The sequence below is a fragment of the Sinocyclocheilus grahami genome, unplaced genomic scaffold, assembly GCF_001515645.1.
Source record: "Sinocyclocheilus grahami isolate Dianchi unplaced genomic scaffold, SAMN03320097.WGS_v1.1 scaffold216.1, whole genome shotgun sequence".
Classification (NCBI taxonomy): Eukaryota; Metazoa; Chordata; class Actinopteri; order Cypriniformes; family Cyprinidae; genus Sinocyclocheilus; species Sinocyclocheilus grahami.
Genome location: NW_015505395.1, coordinates 1,143,010 through 1,153,958, shown reverse-complemented (window position 1 = coordinate 1,153,958; position 10,949 = coordinate 1,143,010). Strand labels below are relative to the sequence as shown.

The 10,949-nt window shown below is 37.2% G+C and overlaps 2 protein-coding genes across 3 annotated transcripts in view; one reads left to right on the top strand and one right to left on the bottom strand.

Moving 5' to 3' along the window:
* Positions 1-2,028: 2,028 nt before the first annotated feature.
* On the top strand, positions 2,029-3,001 carry LOC107596279 (uncharacterized). Its single transcript, XM_016286974.1, has one exon. The coding sequence runs from the start codon at positions 2,141-2,143 to the stop codon at positions 2,999-3,001; it is 861 nt and encodes a 286-aa protein (XP_016142460.1). The 5' UTR covers positions 2,029-2,140.
* Positions 3,002-8,560: 5,559 nt separating this feature from the next.
* Positions 8,561-10,949, bottom strand: part of LOC107596239 (lipoprotein lipase) — a 16,186-nt gene continuing 13,797 nt past the window's right edge. For both annotated transcript variants that reach the window (XM_016286928.1, XM_016286929.1), the window contains exons 8-10: positions 10,070-10,246; positions 9,056-9,163; positions 8,561-8,959 (exon numbers count right to left, since the gene is read on the bottom strand). In XM_016286928.1, the coding sequence (XP_016142414.1) occupies positions 8,803-8,959; positions 9,056-9,163; positions 10,070-10,246 (442 nt within the window). In that variant the 3' untranslated portion in view covers positions 8,561-8,802. The remainder of the gene's footprint in view (positions 8,960-9,055; positions 9,164-10,069; positions 10,247-10,949) is intronic.

Below are 10,949 nucleotides of genomic sequence, written 5' to 3'. Positions count from 1 at the left end.
TTTGTCTTTGTGTGTGTGTGTGTGTGTGTGTGTGTGTGTTTGTGTGTGTGTGTGTGTGTGTGTGTGTGTGTGTGTGTGTCTCTGTGTGTGTGTGTGTGTGTCTGTGTGTGTGTGTGTACAATACTGCTGTTGCATTCAGTGTTATTTTAGTACTTTTAGCTTTAATTAACATTTTGAATTAGCTTTTATTTTTATATATTGATTTTATTTTTTATATTATATATAAAGTTAATTTATATATATATATATATATATATATATAGTTAATTTTATTTAGCAATATATACATAACTAAAAATTAAGATAAATGTAAAAATGACTAAAATTGAAATAAAGCTAAAAAAATTCAATTAAAATTATTAATGAAAGCTATAAAAGTACATAGGTTTTCCATCTAATATTTATATTTCATTTTAGCTTTATTTCAATGAACAAAAATGTTTTTAAATAGTTTTAGTTTTAGTCAACAATAATAACCTGGGTTGAAGTGTTTCTCCTATCTGTCCGAGTTGACAGGAACATGCTATGTGCATCTGATGAGATGCAGTGGAATGTGTGGCTGTTTGTGTGTCGTATGTGCTGCATGCTGTTGTTCAGAGTGAGATTCATCTCTGACGTCAGATCTTTATTTGTGAGATGGGCAGCTTCACAGGCACAGTTTAACCTTGAGATTCAGAAGACACATTTACTGTGTATAAGGGTTAAGAGGAGCATTTCCCTCAGAGAGACATAAAGATGTGAAATCGCTTCTTAATAGATGTGACCATTGTGAAAAGTGCAATGAACTGCCAATGAAAGTCAAGACTGGTGAAATCTTTGAAGTAAAAAAACCCCCAGCAATGTTCTTCAGATTCTGTTGCAATGATTTTCTTTCATATAATGCAACATTGACTGGTTAAACCCATATTTAAATCACTTAAATTTATGTAAACTCTGTGACCTTTTTATCCTCATGTTAAAAATATTTTTATTTTTCAGATCTTTATTTTTCATTCACCCTCAGATTGTCAGACTCTAACTATAAATATTTTATGAGCATATCAGTTTTATTTTTTTATTTAATTCATAAAAGTAAAAACATTTAAATTAAAATGTTTTATTTAATAACAATTTAAATATATATTAATTGATATATATATATATATATATATATATATATATATATATATATATATATATATAAATAAGAGGGTATGGGTAAGGGCACAACATGAGTATGACATGGAAGAGTGTTTTAAAAAAAAAAAAACAAGGAGCAGTATTTTAATGAGCACAATGGTTTTACAGTACAACTGGGAGGATTTTAGCTTCGGGAACCGACAACGCAAAGATAACAAACAAAAACCTAATTCTTATACCTCTATCTACCCTCGTTCACAAAAGAAAAGAAAAGAAAATGCATTTACTTCCCTACCTCCCTATCCAAAAACAATCAAAAAAAGGTTCCAACAAAAATGGCATCGGTCTCCCAACTTCCCCAGAAACATATGTACAATTATTTACAAAGGTGAGCAAACATATCCAAACAGGGGCAATCCAGAATCAAGGTCAAAGAACATGCGGTGGTCTGTATTACGAATGAGTGGGCTAAGCAAACTAACAAACAACAATCAATCTCTCAGGCAAACACTCAAATGAACACACAGAGATACTCTCAGTCTTACTAACACATCTGTAACTAACTGGCAGGGTCAAGCAGAGCAAACACAGCAAGTGTGCACAAGGCTGATGCCGGAAGTGATGAGGGAGGTTTTTATAGGCAGCTAGGAGTCAGGAGACCGGGCAGGGAGTGGCACCAATTAGACTGCAGGAACCAATCAGTCTTCTTCCTGGACAGAGACACACAAACACCTCCCAAAACAGAAAAAAACACATAGAACAAAAGGGACGTAACTATATATGTGTGTGTGTGTTTTAATTTAATTATTCAGTTCAGCACTATTTGAATTATTATATAAAATTACTATATTAATTCAAATTTTATAATTATATAAAATTACTATATTATGGCGGGCAAAAGCTGATCACCACCTCCACGTGGTGCCTGCTGGACAACGACCCGAGGGAAGTTAACGAACGGTGACAGTCTCCAACGACAGGTGGAGCGAAGCATCGGTTGGAGTATTTTTTGGTTGCATCAATGGCTACGCCTAGTCAAAATTTGGATCTGACTGCTAAGGTGTCCCCTGTAGATGATGCGCGTAGTTCTTGCCCAAACGACATGAGAAATGTGCGAGGGCTCCCCGCTGATGGACTAAGTGGGTTAAAGAAGAGAGCCCAAATACGAATTGCGACGTTAAACGTTGGAACGATGACCGGAAGAAGCCGAGAATTGGCCGAAGCTTTAAAGAACTGCCGCATCGACATTGCGTGGTTACAAGAAACCAAATGGAAAGGAGCAAAGACCAAGGAGATTGGCGAAAGATACAAACTTTATTACGGGACCAGCAGCAACCGCAATGGCATCGGGATCGTGGTCAGTGAGAAGCAGTGGGACAATGTCACCGAAATCCACCGAATTTCCGATCGGCTCATGGCCATCAAGATCAAATCGGGTGCAATGACTCTTCGAATCGTCTCCGGCTACGCCCCACAGACCGGCTGCCCTGACAACGCGAAGGACATTTTCTGGGAGAGCTTAGACGCCCACCTTCGGACCGTGGGCCCCGACGAATACATCGCGATTGGTGGCGATCTAAATGGACATGTTGGATCGGCTAGGGGCGGATATGATGCGTTTCACGGCGGAAGCGGGTATGGCGACTGCATCTTGGAGTGCGCTGAAACCCACGGCATGGCGGTGGTCAATACCTTTTTCAGGAAGAGGCCGAGCCACCTCATGACCTGCGCCAATGGCGGCCGCGCAACGCAAATTGACTACATGCTTATCCGACGACGAGATTTGAAACTCGTGAAGAAGCAGGCGCTCAAAGTGTGGTTTCAGTCCCGCACCGACGGCGATCTCCAACGATGCAAAACTTTCAAATCAGCTGCAAAATGAACCGTGGGGCCCATTACGACCGGCTATACGTGGAGTTGGACACGCCAGAAGGGGAAAAGAAGATCTATCGGTTGCCCAACTCGCCACCGAGCCACCCAGGACATCGGCCAAATCAAAAAGGTCAAGGTTGAAGACCACCGAATCATCCGAGACATGCCCGACATCCTCCGACTCTGGAGCAATTACTTCGCCAAAATCAGCAATGAAGAATTCGACCACCCACCGATCCAAAGCGCTGATCCGACCCCCAGACCCATCCCACCGATAACCATCAAAGAAGTTGAAGAAGCCTTGAAGAAGATGAAGAACGGAAAGGCCACTGGCCCCGACGACATTCCTGCCGAAGTGTGGAAAATCCTTGGCCACCAAGGAGCCGAGATTCTCGGCCGCCCTTTTCAGTCGAATTATCGATGATGGCACAATGACCAGCATAACGGTGCCCATTTCAAAGGGCAAGGGCGATGTGATGGAGTGCTCAAACTACCGTCCAATCCATTTTCTATGCCACAGCATGAAAGTATTCTAACGGGTCATCGACATCAGACTTCGGAAGATTGATAGCATCACGCCGAACCAATGCAGCTTCGTCAAGGTCTGCGGGACAACGGACGTCATCCATGCGGCTCGCCTACTCCTGGAGAAACATAGAGAGAAAAACAAGCCTGTCCAAATGGCGTTCTTCGACCTGGAAAAGGCTTTCGATCGCGTCCTGCATGAGCTCATATTGCACGCCCTACAATCGCATAATGTCCCCGAGACCTACGGCCGATGGATCCAACTCCTTTACCAAGGCGTCACCAGTGTGGTCCGGTGCGAGGCCGAAATGACGCCGCTATTTGCCATCAATGTCGGAGTGCACCAAGGATTGGCCTTATCGCCCCTTTTGTTTATTCTCTGTATGGAAACCGTCACCGCTGACCTTCAGTCGCCTCACCCGGATGCCTTTGCGCCTCAAGTCAAAGATCTACAAGACCGTGGACCACTCAGTCGCCCTGTATGGATCCGAATGCTGGCCGGTGACAGCAAAGCACGAGCAAGCTCTCCACATCATGGAAATGCGAATGCTTCGTTGGAGCCTCCAACGTGATTCGACCACGTCATAAACGGAAATGTACGACGATGGCTGGGTGTTGCGCCAATCATGGCCAAGATGATGGAGAAACGGCTCCAATGGTACGGACACATTATGTGCAGCAGTGAAAATTCGGTAGCGCGGACCGCCTTTCGTCTCGAGACTGATGGCCTGAGGCCGCATGGACGACCATGGACTGAATTACTGAATGGATGGACCGGATTACCGAATATAATTATTATATAACTAATACAACAAATTGAAATATAATATTTTATTATTTACATTATTTATTAATGGGTAGCGCTAACGATAGCCATTTAGCACTGGTCTACACTCTTATAAAATAACGATTTCAAAAGGGTGGGTTTCGCAGTGATGCCACAGAAAAAAAATATTTTAGATTCCTCAAAGAACATTTCAGTTCAGAGTTTTAGAACATTTTAATGACCTAAAGTATTTTTTACCACTTGGAATGAAGTGTTTCCATGGATAATAATGTTCTTCATGGAACCATCAATGGCAATGGCTTTATTTTTAAGCATGTACTGTAGGTCAGGCCTTCCCACCCCTTCATCTGACCAGTCACCAAGAGACGGAGACACGAGACATCCATCATCCATCAGAGCATGTAACATTGTTCAGAGCCTCTCTTTGTCTTCTTTCTAACCTCTCCACTGGTTTCCAGACTGGTGGAGTGAGTTATTGCTGCTCTGTCCTGCTTTCCTAATAGGCAGCTGGAAGATCAACCCCATAAACTCTGTGTTTGCTAAAAACAGACAGACAGGCAAAACATTGAACAACCATACATATACAATATCCATTTTCTTTATTAAAACAAAAAAATCACAATTACATCTTGTGCATTTCGTGAAGTTGGTTCTTGTGAAATAATGTGCCTGAAAATGTAATTTAATTTAATGTAATTTGACTGTTTAAACTCAAATTTAAATCACTTAAAGGGGTCATATGATGCGATTAAAATTTTTCCTTTCTCTTTGGAGTGTTACAAGCTCTTGGTGCATAAAGAAGATCTGTAAAGTTGCAAATACTAAAGTCTCAAATCCAAAGAGATATTCTTTATAAAAGTTAAGATTCAGCCACACCTACCTAAAACGGCTCGTTCTAACACGCCTCACATGTCTATGTCACTGTGTGGGAAGATTTGCATAACACCGCCCCAAATGTTCACGCAAAGAAAGAAGGCGTAACTTTTATTCTCGCTGTAGTATTGTTGTTGCCGCCGCCGCCATGTCGTGAAGGTGCTGTGTTTCGTTGTGAAAGCGAAACTACTTAGTTTGGTCTTCCAAAAGAGGACGATATCTGCTTCGTCATGCCTGGAGCTGATCCGTGCTGATCGCTGAGGAAATACTACAACTTTGCGCTGTGGATCACCGGATCGGCTTTCACCGTGGACGAAGCAGAGTCCAGCCCAGGGTCGTCACATGTGGTTGCTGCAAGCCCTCCAGATGCTCCTTCGTCGAATCCACCGCCTCTGCTCACTCTAGCCCCCGGCTGTTCCTCGCTCTAGCCCCCGGCCTCTGCTCACTCAAGACCAGCCCAGGGTCGTCACATGTGGTTGCTGCAAGCCCTCCAGATGATCCTTCGTCGAATCCACCGCCTCTGCTCACTCTAGCCCCCGGCTGTTCCTCGCTCTTTTTTATATTTAAAGAGTTTTTATATTTGATATTTTTTATATTTAAAGTGAGTTTTTTGGGCAGTGTAGAGTAGGGCTTGTTGTTTGTCATTTGCAAACGATGCAACGCAACGCGTAAAAAGACAGTATAAGTCATTATAATCCATAATTATGTCCCCATAATTTAAAATCGTTTATAATGGGTTTTAATGTTTTTGTCTCGTCGCTCCGGCCGGACACAGCATCACAATATGGTAGAAGCGTAATATTTCCGTCACACGCTTGAGGTATTCGGCCAATCATAACGCTCTGGATAGCTGGCCAATCAGAGCACACCTCGCTTTTCAGACCGATGAGCTTTGTAAAAATCGACGCGTTTCAGAAAGGCGGGGCATAGAGGAGAAACAATAATGTACAGTATGTGGAAAATAATGTGTTTTTTTAAGCTTAAACCGCATAAACACATTTCATTACACCAAATACACAAAATAATGTTAATTTTAGCAGCATCATATGACCCCTTTAAATGTATGTGAACTCTGACACATTTTTTTTACATTTTTATTTTTCAGATCTTTAAATGTTTTCTTTTTTTATATATATATATATTTAAAATTATTTAAAATATTTGACATTCTAAAACATTATTTTATGATATCAATGTTTTAATTCAGTTCACTAGAATAATTTTATTTTATAAAATTGAAAATGTGTTTCCATTATATTATATTATATTATATTATATTATTATGTTATTCAATCCCAGAATGCATTGTGATGAACTTTTATCCAAGATGGCTGACAGAGTTGAAGCAAAGTTTGTGTTGATTTTAAATATATTTTCATCCATTTTAAATATAATCAGCACAGAAATATTGATTAAAAACAATTACAATTATACATAATTTAATGATTTCACATGTTAATATACTTGTATAGTAGGAAATATTTGGATAAAGGTAAACATTTTAAGCTTGCTGATGGAAGGCCTGAACAAATAACCTCCTGGAAAACATGAATTATTAATAAAGTGGACATTTCTATGAAGATGGGCGGTAATGAACTGAGGTAAGCAGCTGTTTATGTGTTTACTCTTGTGTTGTGATTGACAGGTCTAGATGAACATGCTTCTATTGAACTCTTGTTTAGTTGCTCTGTGTATTCTGTGTATTTTTAATGTAATGTATTTTTTTTTAAAGTGGCAGGAAGTCATTTATTTTGAATGAGAGGTTGACTTGGTCAGCAGGTTTTGTAAAGGAGCCGCTGATGATTTATGAGCCGTGGACTGAGCTGAAAGGTCTATGCTCTATAATAAGACAAGTATTCCAAATATCATCTTGCGTTAGTGTGAACAGCAGCTCAGATCATTTAATGAGAAATGTTTAAGTTCATATTGAGATCTCTGACTGCAGTCTACTGTGGTAAACCTGAGCACAGTTTGAGATACTGTTGAGATATTTTTTGGAACTCTAGACACGTGTGCAAAGGGAGAGAAATGATTCAGATGTCATTTATGTTTTTTTCTTCCTAAGCAGGTGCATTAGTCAAATCTGCTATATTTGATGTTTGATATCTGGCATGTCAACATCTACGTCACTGTACAGTTTGTGTGTTCAGATATGATGGCTGTGTGTTACCCTGAATGCTTATTTTAGCCCCCTGTGTGCAAACTCACACACACACACACAATGTGCTTTAGGGCATTTGAGATTATTTGAATTATTGACATTTTAAATATTTAGCACATATGTTTGGACATCATGGAAAGTTTTATTTTAGTTCCAGTTTTCTTAGGTGTGTGTGTGTGTGTGTGTGCCTACTTAACCATATTTAGGGACATATTTGTTCATAGAAGTGCTGAAAACGTCCTATTTTTAAAAACAATATAAAAAATAAAAAAGTCAAAGTTTGTTGTTGTTTTTTTTATTGGAAAAAAATGCAGGTTTTCTGTTTAGGGTGAGTGTTACAGTTAAGCTATACAGTATTTCTAACTAGCTGTATATAACAACAATCCAAGTCTATGTCCCCATTTAGATAAGTAGATAAAATTGTGCTTAGATTATGCAGTAAAAATGCATCGCATAGTTCATACAATACAAACTCAGTTTTATTGTATGATGTTCTGTGCTGGTTGGACTTTAGTAGTTCTAAAATTAATATTTAGTGAGTAATAGGAATTTAATCAGATAGATACATATACAGTATGTAGTTTGTAATAATAATCAAACCCTATATACATTTCAGAAGTTATACAGCATGTTACATAAACAGACAAGATGCTTTCAGCAAGTTATTTGTTAGGAGACAGTATGTGTCACTATGGATGACAGAGGACAGATTCACTTAATTGTCAGGCATTTCAATTCAATTTGTGCATGATAAAAATATCATAACATTTTCCTTTAAAGTTTGTGAATAATGTCCCAGGTTAACAATTAATAATTATACTGGCTGGACTAACTGACTTCACTAAAACATAACAGAAATACAGTACACTTAAAATATTCACTTGAAATACAGCAAAAAAAAAAAAAAAACTTAAATTGCATTGATTTGTTAATGTGAAATTATATTAATCTGCAATTTTAAATTCATGATTGGAATGTTAAATTGTTCATCTACAGCTACTGGATGTTTATAAACCACTATAATCATATATACACACTTTGTGTTTTAGTCATTTTATTTATCTTGACTTATGTTTAAAAAAAATCTGAATTATATAAACTAGTGAATCCATCAAGTTGGATTTATACTTTTTTTTTTAGACTATGTCTACAGGCCAGAAATTTCTCGTATGGAATTTTTTAATACTTAATTGTCATTATTTTATCTCTTTAATTTATGCTGATGTAAATAACTAGGTAAAAGTAAAAATGACAGCAGTGTAAATCATCATTGAGGGTAAAGTAAAATGTCTGAATGCATTAGAGTCATGAGAATTTTGTGTTTAATTTTCTTTATGTATATAGTGTTTGATCTTTTCTTTTCATCTTGGGATGTAAATGTAACCTGGAAATTTGTGAAATTCACAAGCCCACCTTCACATCAAATGAAAACGTTCAGATACAGTACATCTGGTGCAAATGGCAATCACAAAGCCTTTGTAGTGTTGACCTGAGCTGTGTTTGGTTTTGTGGTGGTTTCTGTCATGATCTCTGTTGATTCATTATGAAGTAACGCTGGTTCTTTAATCATATCTGCGGTCGCTTCATTGAAGAAGCTCCCGTGATGTTTCAGTCTGTGCTGCCTGAAAATCCAGAAACAGAAAAGAGACAGAAAGTTTTGTATATAAAAAAGACCTTATATCAGACTTAACAGTCAGTGAAAGCGAAGCCGTCGTCACCTCTGCTGTCTCCTGCTCTGCGGCGTCTCGCTGGACTTCACAAACACAACAGCATCTCCACCCTGAACCAGAGAACCAAATTCTCCTTCTTTGGGTCTGAATATTAGCCTTCAGAAAAAAAGAAAAAATACATCAAATATTTATATACACACACACAGACACATGTGTATAGCATGTTTTTGAAAGAAGTCTATTATGTTTATCAAGGTTGCATTTATTTGAATACAGTAAAAACAGTAACACTATGAAATATAACCATGACAAACATATTTATTCATAAATTGTGGTAATAATACTATAAATTACATTTTAACCCTTTTACATTTCCAACAGGAAACACATTTCTACAGTTTATCAGGATATTCACTTCAAATATATTAAATAAGATATGCAACAGTTTCTGTTATGGCTTATTTCAACTTTACGTTTATGCGAAATAAAGATTCTTTTGTAAAACACATACTGCTCAAAAGTTTAAGGACAGTAAGATTTTTTGTTTTTGTTCTCACCAAAGCTGCATTTATTTGATTAAAAATACAGTAAAATCTGTAAAATTGTGAAATATTATTACAATTTAAAATAACTGTTTTCTATTTGAATATATTGTAAAATGTAATTTATTTCTGTGATCAAAGCTGAATTTCCAGCATCATTCCTCCAGTCTTCAGTGTCACATGATCTTCAGAAATCAGTCTAATATGCTGATTTGCTGCTCAAGAAACATTTCTGATTATTATCAAAGTTGAAAACAGTTGCGCTACTTCATATTTTTGTGTAAACCGAGGTACATTTTTATTTTTCAGGATTCTTTGATGAATACAAAGTTCAAAAGAACAGCATTTATTTGAAACAGAAATCTTTTGTAACATTATAAATATCTTTACTTTTGATCATTTTAATGCATCCTTGCTGAATAAAAGTATTCATTTCTTTAAAAATATCTTACTGACCCCAAACTCTATATATTATCTACGCATTCATGCAGTTATGTCTCTGTGATCTGAAATGACTCACCTGGACTGTGTTTCTCCAGATTTGATCCTCATTCGGCGAATCATGAACTGATTGGTGCTGAAGAAGCCGTAGAGATACGAGTCTTTCTCCCAGTGTAAGTTCAGCATCAGCAGCTCGCCGATGTCTTTGTCAGACGTCAGCAGGAATGAGACGGTGCTGTTGGTGCTCATGCTGGGCCTGTGTGAAAAAGATTTCCCAGTCATGTTTAGCTTCCTTTAAAATGGCTTTGGTATTTTGTATCTAATGACATTCAGACATTTTAAAGTATGATGGAAGTGTGGTTTTGGGGCCACTGAACTATTAAAATGAATAATTAAAAAAAAAAATGTCTCAACCCTCTGGTGCTCTTCGGTCATTTTTGCGCAAATATTTGTATGCTTTACTTTTTTATAATTTTTTCTTCAAATGAATGGTACAAAACTTGGTAAAGGTTTTGGCACTTGCTATGTGAACACACACACACACACACACAAATAAATACGCTTGTACTGTTCATCTTTGTGGTACTGCACTCAAACAAACTTTTCGTGAAAACTCATTTTTTGAGATATCAACTTCAAATTTGGAACAAAACTTGTTTAGGTTTCTATCTTTAATTTTCAAGAGGTATTACAGTAATACATGTTTTGGAAAGTATATCATATTTTATATATTTTGCAAAACTTTTAAAAATATATTTTATATATTATTTTATTATATTTTTATCTTATATTATTATGTTTTATTATTTTATATCATATATATTTCATATACAATTTTTAAATAATGTTTTTGTGCATTTTTCATAATAATAATCTTAAATTTCTATAAATTTTTTTTGTTTCTTTTCTCTCTCTCTCTCGCTCTCTCTCTCTCTCGCTCTCTCTCTCTCTCTCTCTCT